This window comes from Sebastes fasciatus, chromosome 14 (genome assembly GCF_043250625.1).
Source record: "Sebastes fasciatus isolate fSebFas1 chromosome 14, fSebFas1.pri, whole genome shotgun sequence".
Taxonomy (NCBI): Eukaryota; Metazoa; Chordata; class Actinopteri; order Perciformes; family Sebastidae; genus Sebastes; species Sebastes fasciatus.
Window position 1 is genome coordinate 24,217,668 of NC_133808.1, and position 26,002 is coordinate 24,243,669.

At 40.1% G+C, this 26,002-nt stretch overlaps 1 protein-coding gene across 6 annotated transcripts in view; it reads right to left on the reverse strand.

Annotated features, from left to right (window-relative positions):
* lrp1bb (low density lipoprotein receptor-related protein 1Bb) overlaps positions 1-26,002 on the reverse strand; it is a 318,056-nt gene that overhangs the window by 22,312 nt on the left and 269,742 nt on the right. For 5 of the 6 annotated variants that reach the window (XR_012597184.1, XM_074659766.1, XM_074659767.1 and 2 more), the window contains 16 exons: positions 25,257-25,376; positions 20,687-20,803; positions 18,720-18,826; positions 15,003-15,135; positions 14,123-14,229; positions 13,854-13,986; positions 12,553-12,675; positions 12,237-12,359; positions 9,488-9,631; positions 9,061-9,195; positions 8,205-8,324; positions 7,790-8,031; positions 6,572-6,795; positions 4,875-4,981; positions 2,514-2,630; positions 2,068-2,241 (listed from right to left, as the gene is read on the reverse strand). Coding sequence is in view for 5 of the 6 variants with exons in the window: in XM_074659766.1 (XP_074515867.1) it covers positions 2,068-2,241; positions 2,514-2,630; positions 4,875-4,981; positions 6,572-6,795; positions 7,790-8,031; positions 8,205-8,324; positions 9,061-9,195; positions 9,488-9,631; positions 12,237-12,359; positions 12,553-12,675; positions 13,854-13,986; positions 14,123-14,229; positions 15,003-15,135; positions 18,720-18,826; positions 20,687-20,803; positions 25,257-25,376 (2,226 nt within the window). In the remaining variant the exon portion in view is untranslated. The remainder of the gene's footprint in view (positions 1-2,067; positions 2,242-2,513; positions 2,631-4,874; positions 4,982-6,571; positions 6,796-7,789; positions 8,032-8,204; positions 8,325-9,060; positions 9,196-9,487; positions 9,632-12,236; positions 12,360-12,552; positions 12,676-13,853; positions 13,987-14,122; positions 14,230-15,002; positions 15,136-18,719; positions 18,827-20,686; positions 20,804-25,256; positions 25,377-26,002) is intronic. The other variant, XM_074659764.1, reaches the window with a different exon arrangement.

Sequence of the window (26,002 nt, forward strand, 5' to 3'; positions counted from 1 at the left end):
ATACTCTGTCAATAGTTCAACGCGCGAGTTTGCTCCTGTCATAATTACTACGTTCGCTTGAGGTCGCTGCCGTCTTCTTTTATTCTTTCTTTCAATGATCGCACATGTGAATCAAAAAACCTACTAGTGGGTGTAGCAGGCCCCTTCTGACCCATGTCTATGAGGCTTATAAATAAGGGTTAATGTATAGCAACCAGGTCATTGTTGTAAAACCACTACAGGGTGATGTGGCATTGTCTTGCATTGCCCTGAAGGGGTTTATTTCAAAACAATGACCCACTAGCTGCACATTATCCTGCTTATTACACGGCTACTTACTTAAGAAATCAATAATTTGACACAAAAACGGTCCGCCAGAGTCCGACATCAGAACTGCGCCCATAGCAACGGTCTGTTATACATAGAAGCGGTCTGCTATAAAGAAATAACAGACCGTAGAATGCTGTGATTGACCAATCAGAATCAAGTATTCATCAAAGCCGTGTAATAACCACTGATAACGCCCACTTAATGACCCGATAACAGGCTGAACAGCCACACAAAGACTCACGAACCAGACGCCATCCATTCAATGAATCATTTACAAGATGTATCCTATTCGACTCAGTAACTGTTTATGATGGCCTTCAACAAACCCTCTCCACATGCGCCTTGTACAAGTGCCTTTCATTAGGGTGTTATGAACACAGCAAGGTGAAAGACTATCAACATAAAAGCGATGTACCATGGCTTCTATTGGCTGATACTCTCTAGGTTGCTTGATGTCAGGAAGTCATTCTTTGTTATTATTTATTCTTTTGACAGTGATACTTAATAGTTGTCTTCTGCATTCATACGTTATGTGCTTGGTCTCAAGGTTGAATGTTACATGTACTGTATTCTCGTTTCGTTCATTGATCACTGGTGAATACTGAGTGCAGGTCAAGTGTGTTAATAGACTCCACAGGCCGTCTTCATAAGAAGAAACACATTTTCAATCTGTCCTTAGCCATGCCTAAGAATTGACAATAAGAACAAAACTCAAACTAAAACTAAAACAAATGTAAAAAATGTAATAAAACAAGTATTTCCAAGAAAATAAAATGTGCGTGTTACCTTCTAGACACGACCAAAATCCACTGAAATCGAGGGTCTGTCTGAATATTTTTCCCCCCTTGACAAATATTCTTAATATATAGGGTTGTGCAAGCATTCATAAGAACCCACAAAATAAATGAATTTCCAATGCAAATTTTTCAGACGAAAATCCGTGCTTGGTATCAAACGGCTTTTAAAACTATAACTACACTTTGAAAACTAAAAAAATAAATAAACTTGAAATGAAATGTAGGATCTAAATCTAAATGTACTCAATGAAAAAGTGAGTATAGGTCTGGAGCGTGTATGGTCAGTCTGTGAATTTGTGGCTAAATTGTTATACAAATAGTCAGTGGTCATGTCTATAATGTTAAATCCGGCGGTACATGTCTACCAGGTCCGTCGAGCACACTAGGGGACACGCTGCTCCACTCAACTGGCCGTTCAAGCGGTGATGTACCCTATCGTTGAATACACCTAATTGGTCCATGGTTTTCTGCTTGCCGTTTCCAACAGGAAACAATGGAGCAGCCTGCTCGTAAACTTTCTGTTATTCCGTCTAAACAATCCACTAAATTCTACTTCTGAAAACAGAAATAGACGATGGCACTGCTGCATGTCGTTTTCATTTTAGAACTAGATCGCCTTGTCGCCTTGGTCCAAGTTTCGTGAGCCGGACGCGTCACGCTGCATGGGCTCTTTTGCATAAAGGACTGTTCCCGCCTTTTCATTTTGAAAGAGAAAAGGCCAATGAGGAAACGCCAACATTCGGTCAACTAATTGTGTAACTTCATCACTCAGTCAATCAGTGCCAGACTTTTGCGTTTGTAGGGCTGGCCCTCTGCTGTCCAGCCAAAAATGTAAAAATATAATAATCCTGTTTGGGGCCACCCTGATTTTGCAATCTCTATAACGCCTCTCTGTAATTCCTCAAAAGAAATTATATGCATATCGAATGAATACTTGTTTCTTAATATTTAAAAAGCTTACCATCTTGCTGTTTGTAGCGATGGGAGATCAAAACATTAGTGGGCTTCTCCATCCCCAAATTGAGAAATTCCACCGTCTGTTTGCCGAACTTGTGAATCTTGAAGACCTCATGTTTCAGTCCAGTTCCGTAGATGTAGTCTTCAAATATATCGATTCTGTATGGTTGGGAAATTCCTGCAAATCCAGCAGAGAAAGCAGAAAACATCACGTAACCTTTTCAGAACACTTGCAGCCTTGGGATAATGAAAGTTTGTGTCCTGGGGCGGATGCAAGAAAGCAAGCAGTGTGGGCAGATTGTTCTCAACACACATTGTTTTGAAGGTGAGACACATCAGCAGTGCTATCGTTGCAATTACTTGATAAAAAGTTGAGGAAAAAGTGCAGCATGACTAATGTGTGTGTTTAAAAGAAGAAGTCGTGCATCGTTTTCCTGTTGTTTTCTTTACCGTGTCTGTCACTGATTGTCACCAGGGGGTCCGAGCCATCCAATCTCATGCTACCTATCTGCGAGAGCTCAGGATCTGCCCAGTACAACCGCTGGTTGAAATAATCAATAGCCAGCCCTGTGGGAGGATGAAGGAAAGAGATGTATTTACTTGACAAATTACACAGGGATCATCATGCAATCCCTCAATGCAGGAGACCTCCAGGTCAGAATAGTTATGCGTATGTAGCAGATGAACAGGGTGTGGAGACAGGGTCGATCTTGTTTCATATCTCCCTCCGGTTGTTTGCATTCAACATCCGTTTCCCTTGTGTCAAAATAACAGAGGAGATCCACCACATTACAATTTCAAATCAGTGACTCACTTTCACTTTTTTCCCAAAAGTCTGACTGGATAATTGAGCACCTGGCTGGGGTGTTTAAATAGGTTTGTGTTTTTCCACAGATGATGAATTCCTCTTTCTGTGACCGAGACACAGCATGGGTCCCTTGAATTAAAGGAGGCCAAAGCAGCTCTTCAAAACTAGATCAGCACTAAGTGCCTCCCTATAGACGCACCAACAAATCCAAGTGGCTGTAGAATAGTCCGTACTTTTACATTTTAAAGCATTGACTTTAAAGCTGTGACTGCACTGGCTGCACAATATATAATATACATCTAAACATGTGAATATTCACAATAGTTACACATTAGTATATGGGTCATGACATACTCCATATACTGGGGAACCCGATGACATTTGCTCCTATGGGTATCTATCTGGCACTAAGCATCTAATGTCATTAATAAGATATACAATTACAAAGCAGGTTACATCTTTCTGTGGCATTCCTTTAGTTGAAAGTGCGACTTGCTCTTGTGGATGTAGTATTAGCTAATTAGGTTGTCAGCCAATTCATTATCTTACAGTGCATTATATATTCACTGGCTTTTTATGAATTACACAGACATGCGCGCGGTACATCAAATGTGTCACAGACGTTGCCATGGTTTCATTACTTCCTCTTCGGTGCTTGTAATGGAATAACGTCTTGGCTGTAAATAACAATGTCTGTTCTATTATATATGTGAATTGTTCTTATGTGCACAGATGAAGAATTTCAATATATGTGAGCAACAATATTGTAAAATTTAGAGGAGTTTTTCAAAAACAGTTCAACAAAGTTTTAAAGAGGACCTATTGTGCTTATTTTCAGGTGCATACTTGTATTTTGGGTTTATACCAGAACATGTTTACATGCTTTAATGTTAAAAAAAATGCTTTCTTTTTCTCATACCGGCTGTTTTCACCCTCTGTCTGAAACGCTCTAACCCTGATGAAGAATTGACGCATTAGTGGGTGTTATCCATGTCTTAATAAAGGGTTTTTAATTCACAATAAGAGTGCCTCAGATGTTTTCCTGATGGACATCCTATACCAAGGACTTCCTATCAAAGTAAGCTGTACAGTCACTGTTTTTTTATTGTTATTTGACTACTTTGAGCACACAGTGAAATTGACTCTCTGCATTTAACCCATCCTAGTATTAGGAGCAGTGGGCAGCTACTAAATATAACCAGTGCCTTGCTCAAGGGCACCCCGAAAGTGCGCAGGAGGTGAACTGAACAGTTCACAGTCTGTACTTGTCGGGGGACTTCAACCGGTGGCCCTTCGGTTCCCAAGCCAAGTCCCTACATGGACTGAGCTGTGCAGCACTCCCCATTTTTCTTCATTCTGTCTTATTTACATCAATTTACAGACTGTGAAAATTAGGATAGGTGATCAATCATAAATATGAACACATGGGACTGGACATGTGTTCATATGAACACATGGAGTGCTGCATGTGCAGCTGCCCAATAATGAAAGTACCCTGAAGAGTTTTGATGAGCAGCAGCATCATGTAGCAATGTTTTTGTGGGCATGTCCCCATTTTGTTTGTTTCTAATGAACTTACACAAGGACGCGTATGCATGCACACAAGCCTTTGATAACGCCATACATGTCCCTGCCAACGATTTCACACTATTCCACTGATTGACGGCTGCTGGCAGTAACACACCAAGAAACATCGCAATGCGCCAGCAAAGGCAGAGAAGAAGAAGACCACTGCCAGTGGAGGTAAACATGAATTTTAACGATTTAAAAATATTCCAAAAATCTGCTTCCATGAAATATTTTATGTAAAAAGGAAATGCATTCAACATGAGGATTGAGCCTCAAAGACGCACACAACGAGCGATGAGGAACACTGAATGTTAATGCTACTTTGTTTGTTTCCATGAAAACTCCACAGGGTACCTTAAAGATAGCAAAGTAACAAGAGGAGAGAAATATATAGCAATGTAAATAATTTATGAACTTCAAAAAGAAATACCTACCGGTGGGTCTCCTGAGGTTTTTCTCCAGGAGCATTCTGCGTAAGGAGCCGTCCATGGCTGATTCCTCTATATGAGAGTGATCACCTATTACGCTCCAGTACATCATCCTGCAACAGACAAAGAGAAATGCTGTACCTCCCTGACATCATCTTCTTGTAAAATATCATAATGCAGTGAAATATATCTTTATACCTATATGGCCAAATAAATGAATGCATATAACATTTGTAAAGCCTGATAATGTCCAATTGTGTCACAGCTATTGCAACGCATTTGGTGTTTCTCAGTACAGATTCTTATAAATCCTTCCGTCCTTGGTGATGATGTAATACTATCTAACGGACTAATGTGAGTGCAAAGTCATGTTCTTACATCTCTACATGTCAACTGATGAAGTATATGATGGTGATGCGGCTGATGAGAGCATTGGGAAAGATTCATTGTGAGAGTGATGTATCACAATCGCCTGTGGGTGTTGTTGTTGGAGGGCACCTTTGATGGAGCTGGTGTGAGTAACATTAAGCCATGTAATGGGTTACTTATAAAGCTACTACCACTGCGGCTGAGTAATTAATAAAATGCTTACAATTTCAATGGACATTAAGCAAAGGGGAACTGATTACATTGTCCCAAGTAAAGCTGCTTTCCTAAGGTTTAGAAAATTCATTCACTGACGAAAAGTCAGGGTTCCCAAGCATTTTTACCAATGATTTTAAAAACGTTTCAATAATATTTGACCCCATTTCCTTGACTTTATCAGGTTCTTACTCATGGTCTTGGTCCCTTTAGCATGGCTGACCAGAGCTGCTTCCCCCATGTTGCCAACGTCAAACCTTTTTGGTGCGGAGCCTATATCCAGCACGGTTACGGTCTGCCTCTCTCTTGAGCCATGTATTATATTTGTTGTTCAAAAGCCATACATTATTAAACACACACTTCCAGGGCATTTGCAGAAAAGCAAACTGCTAATGTTTGCTAACTTTCATCTCAAGACAGCTTAGAAATTCCCGCCGCCAACTAGCTGCATACACCAATGTGCATCATGTAATACTAGTGATGTTTCAACAGTCATGCAGCGCAGCAATAGATTTTGTTATTTTATTTACTACAGCTTTTGTTGTCTTTTTTGTTTATTAGAGCAGCTGAAGAATGACAAGAAATAGGGGGAGAGAGAGGGGATGACATGCAGCTAAGGACCGCGGGTCGGAATCAGACCCGGGCTGCTGTCAAAGACTCGGCCTACATGGGTTTGCACGCACTACCGGGTGAGCTAGAGGTCAACCCCCAGCAATAGATTTAAATTTAGTAATACAAGGAACATATTCCGCATAACGTTAGACATGTGTTGGGATTGTATAAACATATTTTAAACAATTGCCAAAACAATCTATCTACAAACCTATAATACTACAAAACTTTTCCAAAACAGTCTGTTCATTCTAAACCCGTTCCCAGCCTGAAAAACAGTTTATCTTATTTCATAACTTTTCCAGGAATTTGATGATCGTGGGAACCCTGAAAAGTGCACAGAAAAAGATCCATATCTCAATGTTTTTGTCAATCATTGATTTATCATCTCATAGCTATCTTGATGGCCAAGGCTGCACGTCCTGTAGCTGATACAATCCTCATCTCTGCAGGGCACAAGTCTTGATAGATGTCAGTAGGAAAAGAGAAGAGCTATGTGCACAACTTACCCTCTGGCTGGGTTGACAGCGATGGCGTACGGCTCCCCCGCTATGTCAGTGATCAAGCGGGTGCAATTTGGTCCCTTAAGTTGCCCCACATTTATGGAATATCGTAATTTAGTCCAATGAGCCGTGTAATAGCTGAACCAATGCATCCGAGAGTGATCTGTCCAATAGATGTTGCCTGTGATCCAGTCAGCAGAAATATCTCTGGGTCGACGGAAGTCTGAACACTGAAACCAATAACAGACAAGTCAGGTGTCTCATAAAAGTCATAGCAAGGAGACATTTGATAGTGTGCAGTCTGCTGTATGAAACAACTTAAAGGGACCGTATGTAAGTTGTTACACGTATAAACATTTTTAAATAGTTTTTTTATTGCCAATGTGTGAACAGGTTGTAACCTAACCTAAAAAATTAAACCCTCTGCAACTTTCTGGGTTTCGTCTATCAGCCTGTAGACTACTTTTTAATGTGAAGAATGCGGGCCGGTTTGTCTGGAAAAATCCAACGGATGTGACGTCATGCACGCTCACAAGTGCTTTTACTCTCTTCAGCTCTGCTACATGGCCATCAGTGTGCAACCATAGCCAACAAACAACCAGCCCCCACCACAACTCAGACTCCAACACAAACTCCACATCTAGTGAAGCCCGTCTTTCATAACAGGAATGTGCCAGATGTCGGGGGGAAAACTAGGATCAACATCGGCCGGTCTTTCGATTCATGGAGGGACCTTTGTTTGGTTTTGGGTATCAAAACGAACCCGGAGCTGGAAAAATTCCTATTGGACAGGTAAGCTAACATTACTGCCAAGCATTTTAAATATATAGTGATATTGTGGTTTTAGCTGTCAATCACGTTCAGAATCGTGTGTGTCGCTTCACTGTTTTGACCGATGCTCGAGCACAAACGCGAGCAACAGGACGCTGACTGTCGTTGACTTAATGGCCACAGATCTCACTGTTAACAAGCAATTTCTGATTCTTACATAGAGCCCCTTTAAGTCATGTAAGTTAGTAATTTTAATCACCTTACTTTGAATTGACACATTTTTTTTGCTTAATTATAATACTATCTGTGGTAAGAGGACATAACTAGACATGCTTTTTTATTCTCTCCATATTTTCTCATCCACTAAGTTGAGAAAATATGCACCAGACATTAAAATATCGCCTTGATGTTTGAAAAAAAAGAAGAAAAAGGCCACATGTCAGATATACTTACAATGTTTCTGACATTTGTTTTAGTTTGACTTCTTTCTAGATTGTCTTTGTAAAAAATCCCCCCAGGGTTAAACTGGGTAGCCCAGATAAACTTTTGGTGGTGAAACAGAGCATCCATCCCGATAATGCGGGCATTGTCCTCGATGTGAGTGAGCAGTTTGTGTCCGTGGCTCTGGTTAAATGGATACACAAAACTTCGGATTTCAGTATCATTAGCAATGTAGAGCACTCGATCCTCTGGTCCTGCCCGGTGAGTTATTAATATGTAGAGAAAGAAAACAAAAGGAAATTGGATGAATTCCATTTTTGGGTATCAGACAACAGTTTAAGCACAAATACAATTTAACATTGTACAATGAGGTCATATATCACAGAGTACACCAAAGGATGTTTGATATTAAACTTTAGGATCCTACCTTTTGCTATGCAGTTGCCATTAATCTCCTTATAATTGCGGTCACATGTGCACTTGAAGGATCCTTTAGTGTTTGTGCAGTAATGCGGACATGTGTCAAACTGTAGGCATTCATTTATCTCTGGAAAAAAGAAGAAAGACTGATTTAATAAGGAACAGGTTGGTTTAAACTTTGAGAGATGATGGGTAATGAATGACATATACATTCCAGTATGAACCCTTTTTCAGGTTTCTCCATTATAAGTGGCGCCCTCGACACTTTAGTAAAGAGGAAAATTATATGCGGTAAATAACACTCGCTCTTTGCATTCAGGTAATAACTACCAGATAAAAAGCCATCAGACTGGGAAACAAGAGCTGGGTCAAAGGGTTGAATAAATAATCAAAGCTATCATGTCTTAAGAGTAGAATGACTGAAAGCAATGTCATTCATCTGGAATTTAAAGGGTCAGTGAAAGTAGACGTAAGTGGGAGAGGAGATCAAAATTGTACATATATTTTATTGTATTACAGTATTCCTAGTATTTTTCTGTTACCAGATCATTATATCATGTAGTTTCTCCAAATAACGTGGTAGACTGCCAGTTTATTGTGGTGAAATTAGAGGCCTTAATATACAGAAGTCTAGTTCTCTCTCAGAGCTCTTGAATTACAATACGCTGAAAGGTTATTATGGAATTTTTGCCCAATGATGCCAAAAATAATCTGCATACTGCAGGTTTAACCTGGCTGATTTTAAGGAAAATAAATTGTTAACCTAACAGTCCAGTACAAAAGGTTATAGTGACTGAACTAGTAATGGCTGCACAGTTTACTGTTACAACGGGGTGAAAAGACTGAAAGTGATCATACATTACCTTCACATTGGCCTGTGTGTTGGTTCCTCTTGAAGCCAGGTTTGCACTGGCATACTGCATTAACATTTGTCTGGTTGCAAATCGCATCCTCTCCACATGGATTTGTTTTTTTCCCACACACATCTCCGCTGGAAACTACAAATAAAGACAGGACTTTGATTGCACATCAGTCCTCTGTGTCTTAGACACCTGCTGTGTCTTTCTTTTGATGTGCAAAAGCCGAGAGGGCAGCATCTTCTTTCATATAGCGCACAGCACAAACATGCATACATACGGTTTATTACCATAAATAACACAACGTTACATTTAAAATGAAAAGGCTGCCGAGCTTCTTGATAACATCACTGTGACATTCGGACTCTTTTCATCTCTTTTGAACGTGTCTTTCATCTGTTTGCTCGAGTCAACTGGCTGGCGCTGTACTTACGGGCCTTGCAGTCCTGCTCGTCCGAGCCGCCATCGCCGCAGTCGCTGAAGAGGTCGCACTGCAGCTGGATGGGGACGCAGCGTTGGTTACTGCAGGTGAACTCTGTCTTCCCACAAGGCCGAGGTCTTCCGGCCACCACCTCTACTTTAGTACACACAGTGACAGCAGATTAGACAACACAACATAACCCCATGTTTAGACTGCAAGCGGCATGTCAGACGCGACACTGAAGCGACTGTCTATACGTCTTGTCTGCGAATTTAAAGGCATCAAGCAGCATAAGAGCAATCAAACTTGTGCAGTTTTCCTGTGATATGTGCGAGTATTATTACTATTTTTCCATCAACACTGATGCATATGATTAATATGCAACTGGTTGTAGCTTTCTCTGAGCCCAAGCAAGACCTACACTCATTATTTTGACCAATAGATGAAGATCTCACACTAAACATTGAATGTCCTCCCGCAGCGGATAAAGTTTGAGTTTGAAAAAAACTTGAAAGAAAACATTATTTGTATGCAACTTTTCAAAACGGAATCAATAAGCAAACAGCATTAAATGAGAAAACAATGATAAATGATCATTGATAATTTATTTAATAATCACAATGATAAAATAATGAAAAACCCCTGAAATATGTAGTAAATTGTAGTAATGAGGTAATGTAGTAGTGTTTATTGACCATCAACCTTGTGTTATGCTTGTATTATAGAAAAAAAAATAGGCTTGAAGTCTAAATAAACGCTTCAGGACGCGGTTACACCCATAAGAAGCAGCTGAGACGCGAGTCTGCACGGAGCCGGTGGAGACGTATGCATAGATTAACATGAGAGCGTGATTGTTGCATCACATGCACAAGTGAAAAATGCGACTGATACGCTTGCGGTCTAGACACTCACGCAGTACCAAATAGTCAAGTGTAAATATGCTGCTTTCAATTTGAAAAGATATTTTAGTATAAGAAGAAAGTTCTAAAATGTGCACCAATGGGGACAATTATGTACCTGTCCTATTACTTTCACTTTCACTTCACTGTAAATTAAAATCAATGTGATGTTCTAAAGTCCCAGATTACCTTGGTTACTTGCTGCAAAGCAAATTATTTTGTTAACAATACTAAAGGATTTACACTATCACACACATATTTATCCTAAAAAAAATGTTGAGTTACTTCATATTTCCTAGCAAACTATAACCAGAAAAGAATGAGAGCTTGACATCCACCCCGAGCACAACCGAGAGAAGGAATGGAAAATGAAGCGATAGAGGGGTAGATGGAGGGAAGGAACGGAGGGATTAAGGTGAGATTGAAGGGATGGATGGAAGGACGAAGCACACAATGGTGAGAGGTAATGGAGTGAGGTACGAGATGGATGGACGTATCAATGGAATCAGAGAGGAAGATGAATTGAGGACAGAGGGAATGAAAGAGTGAAAGATGAGAGATGTGATTTGTCCCTTCCTTTCCTGTCTGCCTGGTGTGATCGTTCACACCGGGCTCGTGTTGGTGTCAGGAGACTGTAAAAGGGTCGGCAGCTGCTGTGCCTTCGGGCATATCAGAGAAAATACAAAGCTGTTTTCAACACAAAAAACTAAAACAATGTTAAGTACACCAAATGGTTTACAATGGAGCCTGTAAATCTCTCATTTATACGCAGTGGCCGTTACACCCTTTGCCTTCCATTTGTAAGCAAATCATCACCCTGCAGCATATGCAGCCAAATATTGGTATAAAAAGAAATGTTTAATCCAAAATCTGAATGCAAGATATCCTTTTCTATAATTTCAAACTGTGCAGAATTGCAGAATTGCATGACATAAATATATACGGTACATTCAGTACTTGGCTTAAGTCAGTTCAAGGTCAAGAATCTCCATTAGAAATCAGGCCTAACCTTTGACCCCATTTAACATATCATTAGAAAACCTGCTGGGCATGCTAACATTTATCAACCTGGTCAGTGTTATTAAATACCAAAGGATGCCACATGGGCATAAGAACCCAGGAATGTAATGTTAATGGACCAGCTTTTGTTGCTTCGAACAATGGCTCCTAACCTGAAGGTCAGGGCCCCGTAAGAGGGTCATAACATAAATCTGAGTGATTAATAGAGGTGGGGGAGAAAATAGATACCGATATTTTGCGTGGCAATATTGTATCGATACACAAATGTCAAGTATCGATCTTTTATTATATAAACAATTAACCTCTTAACAATCCGATCTTATCGTAGGTATCGTAGGTACTTAGGTATCGTGATAATATCCTATCCCGGGCCTCTGGTGAAAAGAATGTTTAAAATAAATAAAGTAATGTGAGTTAAACAAGCTGAAAATCTCTCCTTCATTCTGAAATTCAAGGCAAAATGTGATGAGGGGTCGTAAGTAAACACTGCTTCTTTTCAGGGGTCACATGCTAAAAAAGCTGGGAGCCACTGGTTTAGAGGACAGTTTGGAGTTCAATATTACGTTTTGTATGTCATTTCCAATCTCCATTAAAAACCAACAGTGGTCACGGGGTTGCCAAGTTGTGTCCCAGCCCCAATTAATGTTTTAAGCTTTTCTATCTGCACCTCTGTGGGTCAAGGACACGTTATAGTGCATCAGGGGAGCACGGTTATCAAATAATAGAGGTAGACTTCTGCACTCTATTTAATAAACTGACCATAACTTTAATTGGATTTCCACCTAAAAATTTGCCATGTGCAGATTTTATATCAGATCTCAATTGGTGCATTTTGTGCTCACCACACTCTTCTTCATCCGAGTTGTCGCCACAGTCATCCACTTTGTTGCAGACTTGATCCGTGCGCAGACACACGTGATCGTTTCTGCAACGGAACGGCCTCGTAGGAGGGCAGGGGAGTTTTGCTGGAGATGAAAAGACACGAAAAGTTAATGGATATGTCTTTCAAATAAAAAAATAAATAAAAAAACTGTGTGCAATCTTGTATGAAAAAACAATGAAATGTTCCCTCTTGGAAAATAGAAACGTAGTGGTTTATAAAATATGCATCAGCTGTCTTCAAAAGGAAAAGCCTTGTGAGTGACACTTTGAACCCACCACACATGTCTATGTCTTCGTCAGAGTTATCACCACAATCGTCCTTGCCGTCACACACCCACGTGTGGAGTTTGCATAAGGTGTTGTTGCAAATAAATTCATCAGCACGGCAGAAGAAAGCACCTGTAATTACACAAAGAAGTCCTCAAGTCTTTTAACATTGGGTAGAAAAGCACATTCAAGGTTGGAGAAGAAAACTCAAAAACTGTCTATGACAAGATTACAACGACAGATCATCTAACATAATGATCCAGACAGCCCTGCCTCACAAAATCTGAATCTATTCATCTCATCTCAAATCTTTTAATCTCATTGTATTTAAAATCCCTACTTCTGCCACACACTTACCTGTCGTATATTATTCTCTGTTGCTCTTTATATTCAATGCTTTGAAATGGTTCACGTGACTTATCTGTTCAATGATAATACTCAACACAGTGTCACGGCAGTTCGTGAAATAGTCACGTAATTTAATCTATTTGATTATTGTACATAGACAGATTCAGATTCAGATTTAGACACCTTTATTTATCCTAAGAAGGGCAATTCAGTTTGCAGCTTTACCCAGTCAATACACACAGTTTTAAAACTTGCAGGCATGGTATTATGCCAGATCAAACTACATGGGTCAATACACTGGACAGCGAGCAGCAATAAATAAAATAAACCATTTTGCTATAGTTCATATAGACTAAGCCAAACAAAATTTACTTTTTTCCGTAACGCTCAGCACGACTTTCAACAACGGATTTTTTGCGTGTTTTCCTACGAATGCCCAGCAACACGTGACGTTAATTTCCGCTCCAGTCTTTTCAAAATAAAACTACTTAGTTAAGTTTAGGAAATATTGTTGTTTGGGTTAAAATATCTCCGGTAGTGGTGTAACTTACTTGTATGGAAGTTACGTGACAAATAAATCAAGTTAACTTCTGGTTTCACACGGTACACGAACACTGTTCTCCCGGGCAATCCACCCTGACCTTCTTCCTACGTGGCATTCGCCACTCTTACTCTTACACGCTTATACTTCCCGTTTCACAATTACGTAGATTACATACAAATTGATTTCCTGCTGACCATCATGAAAACAATTGGGAAATTTGTGTCTATGTACACGCATCAATACATTAAATTTCGTGACTATTTCACAAACTGCTTTGCAACTGGGCTGTAATAGTTGCAGTGTAAAGATTTGAGCTAGCATATGAGAGTCATTTCTTTTACCTTCAGGGATGAAAAACCCATATCTCAGTCTTCACAAACACAAACACATTAACACACTCATGTGAGGTCACACTCACCCTGGCTGCAGTTCTCCTCGTCGCTGTGGTCCATGCAGTCCAACACGTCATCGCAGCGCCAGCGCCGGGGGATGCAGTGGGCACGGTTCAGACAGAGAAACTCATCTTCTCTGCACTCCTTCACACAGCCAACCTGTCAGCAAAGAGACACACCGCGAATCATCACGACTGCCCATTCTAGTGATGTTGTCAGCTGCAATCACAGGAAAAGCAAAACAAATAATCTTTTGTGCTTTTTTTTTTTTTGAATCATGTGAAGCTGCACTGACCTCATCTGAGCCATCCAGACAGTTGTCATGTCCATCACACCGCAGGCTGGCTGACACACACCCTCCGCTGGCACACACGTACTCGTTCAGCGAACATGACGGGGCTACTGGAGAAGGGCGAAATATATCAGTCAACAAGCCGCCTTTTTCTCAACTAGAAATCACTCAGGTGAGAGCTTTTCACTTTCTTGTTCTATGAACAAGTGGAAGCTGATGCTGACTGAAAATGTGGTTTCTTGGGGAGAAATTGTCGGAACTTATCACTAAATACAGTTTATCCTGCAGGTCACAGAGCTCATACTACTTTCTGCTGAACAAAGTGCTCCACAGTACTTGGCCAGTAATGAACAGCGGAACTCGACGGAGCAAATCAGCAGAACTGAGTCCATTTCTACTCATAAAATCAGCTCATATTGTATTGCAGACCTTTTTTTTTTAACATCTGCAATTAGCATGGAAGTACAGTACAGAGATAAAATTGAGAACGTTTCTGAAAATTGCTGGCATATTAAAAAACTCTTACTTTTTAATGCATACTGCACCGTATCTTAAGGACAGGATGTACTGTATACTGACCATGAGTTAATGTGGTATGATAATAAGGCCAATGTTAAAAACATAATGGATTTATGCCAATGAAATAAGGGCTACTTTCTTTTAAATTACTGTTCTAACATTGAAAAGGAAACATTTGCCACTATTGACATTTACAAAACCTTTTCTTTCACCAATAGCAGAATAATTACTGAACTGTATGAACTCCACTCGTTCAGAAAAGAAAGCACAAGGTTAAGAAAGAGGCCATGTTCTGTGTGCCGCTGTATGTGTCATTAGTACTTCCTACGACTCCTTTACAAACTAGAGGACATGTGTTTTGAACCTGTTTCCTGGCAGTTTTTCTCGTCTTCCCCCATCTTGCAGTCTTCTTGGCCGTCACACAGCCACTTGAGCGAGATGCAGAGGTTGTTGTGACACCGAAACTGGTCTTCTGCACAGCGTTCCTCGCAGCCTTTCTGTAAACGGATAATACAGTAAAGAAATAACTATATGGTAGAAAATGAGATTATTATACAGTGCATGTAGACTGTCAATCCGTGAAATATCACTGAAAGTACCACTGATGATGTAACCCTGGTTAAGCGCTATCCTCAAGGCAGCAGGGGTTCACTGTTCACTGACTTACTGTAGGACTCCAGGGCTTGAAACAGGTTGAACAGGTGAAGAGGCCCTCGTGCTTTCACTGATGTCTTATAAAGTTGAATCGCTTTAGGACCTTGGCCAGTAGCCTCTCAGAGAATGTATTATTTATTATGCACTTTCCTATCCACTCACAAAATATCAAGGAGTTTAAGTTCATGACATGTTGGGTTTAGTTTGACTACCATCAAATGCTGTGACATTATTCTTCCTAATATACACACTTCTAGTTTATAGATAAAGGCAGTTGCCATAATAATCATAATGTTTTCGACTATAAATACAGACTTTTGATGACTTTGAACAAAACAACAAGCAATACAAAAACTGTAAAAACAAACAGAACATGTTCAGAATATATAAACTTGTGAGTATCTTTGAAAGCTGAAGGAATACTGTACGCTGCATCTGTTTATGATAGTAGAGTAAAGGTGTAAGCCTTTAAGGGTGCTTTCAAAAGCCATAGTCCGTTCGGCTAGTCCGAATCAGAGTGAAATTGATACTTTTGGTTAGTTTTCTATTTAGTCTGGTTCGGTTTCAAAGTGCACAAACTTAGAGAGGACCAAATAAAAACATTTATTGGCTGAGGGGCGTGTACGAAGGAGCGAATTTATTGTTTTCATCTCGAGAGCTGCCACTTCTATGCAGGGAATCACAGACTTTGAAATATTGCTGTCGACGTTTTTTCACTTTGACTCGAAACTGATCTACCGTGCGCATGAATGCCTTCTCCTCCAGTTTATCTTGAATTACTTTACAAACGTCACTATTTTTGTGGACTTTATTTAGGATATTCTGTATGTTCTCTTCGGCCCAGATGTCAAGCAAACATCACACTTCTGCAGAAGTCCAGGTCAGACCTCTCCCACTCATGTTAACCTGTTGTTTACCTGTGTCCATCTCAACAAATGCGCACATTTTGGTCTGCTTGGAAACCACCTCTGGCAAGTGGTCTCGGATTGGTCATTTTGTTTTGCACCAGAGTACGATTACTGTGTTCACAACAGCCCGAACAAACTGCACCGGAGTACGATTAAAACGGACTAAATGTTGGTTTGGGAAAGCGCCCTAAGGATACTGTAGTGGAGTAAAGGTATTCAAATATTTCTGCTATACTACAGAACAAAAAAAGATCAGGTAAATATTGGCAGTCCAAACCATAACAGGGTAGACAATCTACTCCTTTATGGCCACTATGAATAACTACATTTAATAATCACTGTATTATGATTGAAAGGCGAATTTCTTTCCCATTTGCCTGCACTGACGCAGAAAGTTGGCTGAGGGGGCGACCCATAATAAAGGGTTAATTAGGGTTGCACTGCTTTGCAGGGATTATATACATAAAAAATGCTGTGCAAATGTTGAACAGAGCAATACATTAACAAGAATAATGAATGGCAATAATAAGCCTTTGTCCTTGAATTATGCATTGCACTGCATCATTAGTACACCACTGATTGAGCATTCTTTGTATGAATCCTGCAGAAATCTCTTTACACCGTGTAACGCCAGATAAAGGCACATTTAAGTTAATTTCTTCACATATTACAAGAGCGTAAAATTACAATGGCAATTTGAAGCTCCATAAATTAAGATATTCAAGCATATTTATGAGCAAAACAAGCAGTCTTTGTTTCGCTGAGAGGCATGGGGGGGATTAGGATTTCCAGAAGCAAATAAACACAAGGTATTTCATGCGCTAATGTACTTGAAGGTACAATAACTCATCACAGCGATATTTTCTATGCAGCATTGTTGGAACGTAGCGACCATGACGAGTAGATTTGGATCAACACAATGAATTGTGTCTAGAATGGGATTATTCTCTTTGCAAGTGGCAACATACTCGTCCAATTTTATCTAATTTTGCAATTGGGGTATTTAATCTGTGCTCGGGCTGCAAGCTCAGATACTAACACACATTACCAAGAGATCAATTTAGAGTTGAGTGATCCTTTCTATTTTCATATCGTCTAATCGTGGCTACTCAAGATCACTGATAGGCCACAATATCACAGCATCAATAAATATTTAACATTATTATCTTATCTTTAATATCACAATCAAAGCATATCCATAACTACTTTTATGGAGCGCAGAGCAACGTTTTGGTGAGCAGGCATATGGAGAACAGAACTGTGGGGTGTCAGATCTGTGGAAAAGAGACTGGAAACTGGTTTGTAATTAAGGATTTTAAAATTCCCTCGTCATTTCTGCTGATTAACGGTCTCTAAACATCTCTAAATGTGCAATAGGGTGCAGATTCTAGAGATTATTTTATAATATCTTAGTTCTCATAGTAAGTTAGTTCAGATCGCCTTGATATCGGTGTAGGAAAAACAATCGGCGATCATTCCTTAAATCCTAGATATAGGGTCTGAAATTAGCAGGTGAAATCATCAAGCCATCCGCCACTTTGGTAGGCAGGGAAAACGCTAGTGATGGCAATAGAGAACCGGTTCCTAGTGTTTTTGCTTTTTTGGCATCTCATGTCTCTGTGACTATCGATTCCTCTGTATTGATGCTTTCCAACAGTTAAGCATGTACAATGACGCGACGGCATACGCATGCTGTATCATGTTTCAGTTTGGCGGAGAGAAAAAGAAAGCGCTCAAAAGCATGGTGCTACACTAGCTCTGAGTGTATAATACATAATTAAAACTACTACAGTACTATTAATTTTAATCAAAGCAAATATTTAAATAAAAATAGAATAATTTATTTCCTTATCATTTGAATTGTGTTTTTATGCAAATAACCACTATAGATGATTATAGCAAAGTACAGTACAGTACTCTGTACAGTATCCCTCACCACTGAGAAATGGGGCTTCCCGGAAGCTATGGTGTAATTCAAACACTGTAATTTATCATGCATATAATGCTTTTTATGTCAAATATATCAAACATTAAATGACATCAGATCTAAAATGTTATTCCTTCATTTTAGCGCATGGAATTCAAAAGCGGCAAACAAATAAAATACTTGCCTATACAACCCAATCACCAAATGGCACAAGCCTACTGCATTTACAGACTAAATGACAGTATCCATAAGTAAACACTGTCATTTAGTCTGTGTACACTGTAATTTGTGTCTTTATAATATTACCTTTTGTGTAAACTGACCTGTAATTTTCATATTAACCTGTATTGCCACCCTCATAATATAAAAGATTGGTCCTCAGTTGCTTGGAATGATTCCTATTCACATCTACGAAGTGTTCATTTGCCGGATTTAGAAGAGTTCTTCTTTTGCAGCTGTTCTGAAGTGTGCAGTATTTTATTCTTAATATAGTGTCTTCCTAATACCCGAGCCTCATTAGCAGCACTCGTGTGGGTTTACCTTCCTCTTTGATTTATAACTAAGTGGTACACATAATATCTCAAACACTGGCCTCATCTGAATTATCCAGGCAGTCGTAGTCTCCATCGCAGCGGAATCGGGAGGAGATGCAGTCTCCGTTAGCGCAGGCGAAGTCCTTGTGGTTGCAGGTGACTGGCTCTACGATGAGAAAAACAGACACAAAATCATGCCGGCGTTCTACAAAACAAACATACATCCCCCGGTGCAGCAATCGGCCAAATGTTCCGCGCTGGCAAAACCATCGTTTTAGCTAATTAGAGTCATTTTGTATCAGAAGTGGAGAAACTGGCTGATCAAGATGTAAATACATTCATTACTGCTCTCACAATAGAGGGGCAACATCCTTTCTGAAGCCAAAAAGCTCGTATCTGCCATTTAGTGCAAGTGTGTCCCCGAGGACGATATTAGGGCGCCGCTAAACAGCTGCATCAGATCCAATGTCTGGGCCCTCCCCTTGTTATCATGGACTGTTAGCTAACGCACGGTGTGTGTTATGAGTTGTGCTGCAACAGAGACTCCCAGCAGGCATTGCAGCAAAATCTGATTTGCAGCCTCTCCACTGTCTGCTGGTCCACCTGCTTAATTCTTTGCCATCCAACACTTGACTGGCTTTTATTTGCATTTTAAGTGACATTAATAGGTATGGGGAATAAGCATCTTGTATAAATCACTTAAATGATGCATACTCAGCAAAAACACACAGAATGCATGCACATACTTGTATGACGTACCGGCAAACAATTCACCTCTCACACACCAGCCCTGTCTCCCACAAAATTCTCATATAACTTAACTGCACAACCAAAATACGTTTTGAGGGAAATGTTTTTTTTCCCGGATTATGGTCACAGTTTTAAACAGTTTTAAACACGTGATGAACTTTGTAAATGAAACAAAACTAATACACAACAAAACTACTGAGTTAGGTTTAGGCAACAAAACTACTTAGTTAGGTTTAGTAAAAAAACATCATGGCAAGACATTGAAACCTCTCCTTGGGGAAAGTCTAGTGTTTGTTGGACCCATCCGTCTCCCCTCCCACCCACCAGCTGTGGACTTTCTCGTTTGTTATACCCGTTATTATTCAATCACGTTATTTTTAGGGGTGTCAAAGTTATGCGATAATAATGCGTTAACGCAAATTTGTTTTAACGCCACTAATTTCTTTAATACATAAACGCAACTTGCAATTTTTAGGTTGTAGCGGGCTCTAAAGCTTTGCATAAAGCAAGCATATTTGCCCACTCCTATGTTGATAAGAGTATTAAATACTTGACAAACCTCCCTTAAAGGACCATTTTGAACAGATGAATATGTGTTATTAATTTGCTATTAATCACGATTAACTATTTTAATCGATTGACAGCCTTATTATTATTCAATGTAACTTTCATTCAGTCGCTCGATATACTACGTTACTTTCTCTGCGCGTCGCTCGTTGTAATACGTCACTCGCTAAGTCTGTCCGCAGACTTACAAACTTAGTCCACAACAAAATACGTTTCCTTCCAAATGCAATTGAGAATGCAATTTAGTTGTATGGGAACGTAATTTTCAGGAGACAAGGCTGCACACACACATACACACACATGCAAGGACTTGAATGAACAAAAGATGTGGATTTAACGAGGTGAGTTATCAGCATAATTCCATGAGTTAATAAAAGTTTTCTCCTAAAAGTGATGATGAGTATCTAAACAAAAGGAAATATGAGCTTGTTAAATTACAGAGAAGAGAGCTCAGGAGTCTGAGCCTCACAATATTCTCAGAGAAACAGCACGGATAATAAGAGCCTGCTCTAAAGACAGAGTTGAGCCTGGCTGAGGCGATGGTGGGAAACATCACCCAGGGTGCACAGATACCAAGGTGAGTGTGTGTGAGAGGTGGTGGGTCTTCAGAGGAGTCCAATTCTTCACCGCCTAAGTACGTGCAGAACGTCAACAGTGTATATAAACGAACAAACTGAGCTGCCAGAAAGCGAAGGAGTCAGATACTCACTGCAGTTCTCCTCGTCTGAGTTGTCTCCGCAGTCATTCTGGCTGTCACACCTCCAGTGGTCTGGGATGCAGTTGTTATTCTCGCAACGGAATTCATGAGGTCCACAGGTCTTTTCATCTTTTTCATCAGGAGCAAACAAACATGAAGATGAAAATGGCTTCAAAGAGCATGAATATTAATAGTGTGCTAGCTATCATATTTTCTAGGTGTAATCATCATTTCCTCAGGGTTTCCCTAAGCAAGTCTGACACTGAGTTCAAAACACAGTATGCACTCCGGTGCTAACACACCGTAAGATGAAATACCTGACTGTGCTACCAATCATCCTCAACTGAATTTGTGACAGGAAGTTGGCAAAATTGAACTTTCCTCAAGAAAACATCCAAGAGAATTTCAGAACACAACACATGCTGAGGCATTTGATTTTGGCTTTGATATATGGCTCACCCAAACTGGGTTTCTGTTTCAGTGTCCTGTCAGTGCCAACGAGTACCAGCTCATACGACAGTGATGAAGTGATATTCTAAATGCCACCTCGTTCAGACAGTCACAGCAGCTTACTCACTGGTCTGGATATCAGCTTATCACTTCTTTGCCTTTAATGTTATTCATTTGATTTCAGTAAGTAGCATTTAAAATGCCAAAATTGATATTCAGTAACATACTGTACATGTGAGTGCAACATTTCCTCAAAGAGACCAGATACTTGATTTTTTTTCTTATGCCCATGTGCCCCTATTCTTTTGTCTTTTTTACATTTTCCCTGCTGTAAGAGGACAGTAGCCGTGTTTCCATTTAATTGTCAAGTGAATTTTAAGAGAACTTTCGGAATGCTGCAAAAAAATAAATGTGAATAAGGCACATTTCAATCAACTGATTTGGAGTGAATAAAGTCAGCTACAGCATAGATTGGTCAGAAGTTGGCGCTATAGGATACGCATGGCTGTAATCCGCCAGTAAATAGAGTAGTAGTAGAAACAGAGGTTGAGAACCAGAAACAAAACAAGATGGCTTGGCCATCTTACCATCTACGATAGAAAAATGGTGAGAGGTCTTCAGGAATTAGTTTTAATTGGGTAAGTTTTAATTGTTCTTTCATGTCAGCTGGTATTGGCCATGTTTCATGCTGTTCAGAGACAAAGACAAGCATCTGCAGATTATGGGAATATCTGAGAAGATGCTGACAGTGAAAAGTCATGTGAGTTAAATGTTCACTACATCAGAATTTATTCAGCAAAGGTGTTTCCATAATCCATTTATCACAACAACTCTTTTTCGACAAAGGCAAAAAATACCTTTTTCCCTACTTTTTTATCAAAATTTTTCCATTTCCATACAGCTTTTCTAATGTGATGCTTCAAAATGTGCATACAAATCAACCCGTTCTCACTCCCAACTCGTCAAATACCGTCGTTTGGTAAGTGCCCCTCGGCATCGGAGACCGACGCATGGAGACACCCTTTAGCAACAGTACGTGACGAACCGGCGTAATTCGATGGTCGTAGTATTAATAGTGTGAGATGGGTTGGGTCAAACAAACAACAAAATCTAACTTCATGTGAAAACAGAAGTTTATTTTGAAAGGAAAATTTGCATGTAATATCTGGTCCGTCCAAAAGTAACGCGAGAGGGGTACCCCGTCTGTCAGTCTCCGATGCCAAGCGGCACTGACCAAGCGACGGTATTTGACGAGTTGGGAGTGAGAATGTGAATGGAAACACGGCTATTGATGTCCACAGTCTACAGTGAAAGATTTCCTCTGGTAATAAGAACAGCTCAGAAAACTTAAAGAATAATGAGCCCTAATCCTCTTGTACACAAGGTGTGAAAATAGTGAACACCTTTAACATATAAGGCTAAAAGTTAATTGTTAACAAGACTTGTGTTAAGGCTAAGGTGATGCTTCCTACTCAAAATAGCAAGCCTGATAATCAGTCTTCAGAGAGAGAGAGAGATGTGGGCAGCGATTCAGAGGTCTGGGTCCAGGCTACAAAATGTCAATCACACGGTTCACTGGCATTTCGGAGTCTAACTGTGTTTCAACTCTATTTATTTGCTGTATATGCTGTTTGAAGTGACTCAGTCTGGAGTTTATGGGGCGTGTTGTGTGTCAACAGTGGCTTGCAGTTGTTGTGTGAAAAGTGATGGGGGGCCTGAAGTATTTAAGTCTTAAATTGGGCACTCCGGTGTTAAACACTAATTATCCAAAATATCTGCATTCAAAAAGAACAGATACTTTGATATTTGCTCTGAATGGGATTTCAAAGTCAAACTGAGAGCTTCCTTTTAAAAAGTCATTTCAGTGCAGACATCATCAGGGATAATGGCCAAGGTAACGCTGTTATCAGTTAGGGAAGAGATGCGTCAAAAGAGGAGGGTGGCAGATTCTGCCTGGATCCCTTTCCAACATGACAGCAGGAGGAGAGAACCAGGAGGGAAAGCTGAGAGCAGCAGCGGAGGACATAAGGCAGCAATTCATTAGGAGGCAGCTCAGTCAGTCACTAACAGCATATAAAAGATGTGATGCAGAACAAAAAAAGAAGCAATATTTCCCTGCTAAGTCAGAGCTCATTACGGTGCTAACGAGCAAAACTTCCTTAAACAGTCTGAAGTAATTCAAAGTGAAAATAAAATAGCTATAAAGCAGCATTATCTCTTTGGAGTGCTGTGAAGTGGTGAGAACTTTTTAGGGGATTAATTATCGGATGACACTGACAAACACTGCAGGAAGTACAGTTTAAGGGGCTAAAGTCAAACATCAGTAAACTACACAAATAAACAGTGACTTAATGGTACATCAGGGTCTTAAATTAATTGACATAAAAGAAGCAGCAAAACCTCCACATGAAACCAACCTCAAATTACAAAGAGATCTATTGAGAGGAGGTGTGAGGCATCAAACAATAAAGCATGAATATTCTTTTAATAATACTCAAATTGCAATTTTGTGCCAAGCCACATATACTGACAACACTATTAATAATAGTTCTTATTCTTCCAATGTCACACCTATGAAGCAACAACACCTGGCCCACACACTCCCATGCCTGTGCAGGCATACATTGTGCAAAAGTCCCATTGTGCAACTACTTTCACATTAAAGGGTAACTTTTTCAACTTCTATTTCCCCATGTTTTTGTCTATAAGTGACTAATGGAGACAACAATCTTTGAATTTGGTCCAGTATTGAGAGAGAACGCTGTAACAGGCAGTCGCAAAATGAGTTGCAAGGGCAAGTGAGGAGCGTCAATGTAACGTTACGTTCACTAAAACTACTTGTTTTTGCCACTGAGAGACTCAGATTGTGTGTGTCAACATTATGGAAAGGAGAGAAATAAAACCTTTTCTTACCTTTCACTTGATCCGGTCTGTTTGTTATTGTGTCCAAGTCCCGCTCAAGGAGAAGTCTCGTTGTGAAATCTGAATATCCGTATACTCTGGCTCAAATAAATACGGGCAACCATCAAATTCAAAGACCTCATCCACATTGTCGAAATCATTTAAATACTCAGCCATGACATTGAAAATCTTTTAGATAATACTAAGCTAGGCTTTCTGTTCTCCAACACAACAAACTCTGCCTGGCCGGCACTCGCGTTTCCACAATGGATGTATTCCACTATTCCACCGTTGTCTTGCGGCAACCTTGTAACCTTGCCAGATTTCAGAACGAGACTTCTCCTTGAGCGAGACTCTTTCCATAATGTTGTCAGACACTTAGAATAACAATCAGGGTTGTGTCTTGAACGTAACCCACAAGCACGAAAATATGCAAAAACTTTTGCGAGACTTGCTTTCTTTACCTCAGCCATTCACGGTCAATGCCAATGTATTGCAATTTGTAGGTTACCTGATAGACATGACCAACAATCAGAGCCTGTCATGGCCAAAACAAGCACTTTTAGTGGACGTAATTGACGGTGCCAGCTTGCCCCAATACACTGCAGTCTACAGCGCTCTACCTCAATACTGGACCAATTTCAGAAATTATTGTCCCTATTAGTCGGTTAGACACTAAAACATGGGGAAATAAGCTCCAGGTTGAAAAATACAGAAGTTACCCTTTAAGATAAAGTATGTAAAGAAAATAAGATACTGTACATTATGACTGACTTCATGACCTCAGATATATTTGATCTCTTTGACGGGTAACTGCTTCTTTCTATGTGGTAAAACTTTAGAGCTTTGCATAACTACGGAGTTGAATTCTGGCTCTTTGCAGAGGCATGTCAAGCAGATATAATCCTGGCATAGTGCTGTAAAAGTTCCCAAGGTACCCTGCCCTAGTATGAATGTCTTTTGTCTGTGTGAGGTCAGCATTTAAACACAGACAGCTGCTAAAAATGCCAGGCAAACTGAGCTCTTATTGACAAAAGGGACCGCTGTCCTTCATGGCGTTCTCCTTCAGCACATCATCAGATAGGCGGCGAGAACACGTAGAAGGACTGAGCCAGACCAGCGTGAAGCCGAGTGTAAAATTAATTCAGATTAAATCAGATTCTTCCCCCCCTTTAACTGAAAAATAAGTGAAGTGGTGTGATTTATGGTTAAGTGGGCTTCCACAACTCACCGCAATTAGCCTCGTCTGACCCGTCGGCGCAGTCAGGGTCCTCATCACACACCCAGAGTTTGGAGATGCAGTGCATGGAGGCCTTGCACTGGAACTGGTCTGGTGAGCAGGTGCTCTCAGCTGCAGGCAGACAGACAGTGTTTGGATTAGTAGAAATAACCTGAGTGTTCATAATATCTACAGTGATATAAGAACCAGTGAAGGAGTCATTCATTTCTCCAAAACACTCGCATACCTTTCCAGTGTTTTATCACAGCGAGTAGCTGCTTGTTATGAAACCTCACATTGTTTCAGATAGCATTTTAATTTCAGTGGTGCAGAGCTCATTACAAAAGTGCATTCACAACCACATCCAATCATTGTGGAAGTCTAAGAAGGGGTGAAGTAATTAGCTTCACTTTAATTAAAGCCTTTTTTTTTTTAAGTCTCCCTTTCTCATCCTTACTTTTCCTGCATCTTCTCCCCCCATTCTGACCCCTCTCGCAATCACATGCAAGACAAATGCAGCAGTCTGAAAGACTTGAACGGGGTGTGATATTCTGATGAGTTACATCACGGCAGAGAGAATCTGTTCTTATCCTCTGTGTGATTCAATATCTAATCCCTTTTCACAGGAACAAGGGCTGCCTTCGGAATACCCGATGACTACATTACTATGCAATGTTGATGCTTGATGTCACATAGTCTGTCCAAGCACAGAAATAAATCAAACCAATTAAAGTGATTTATCTTAGTCTGCTAGATTA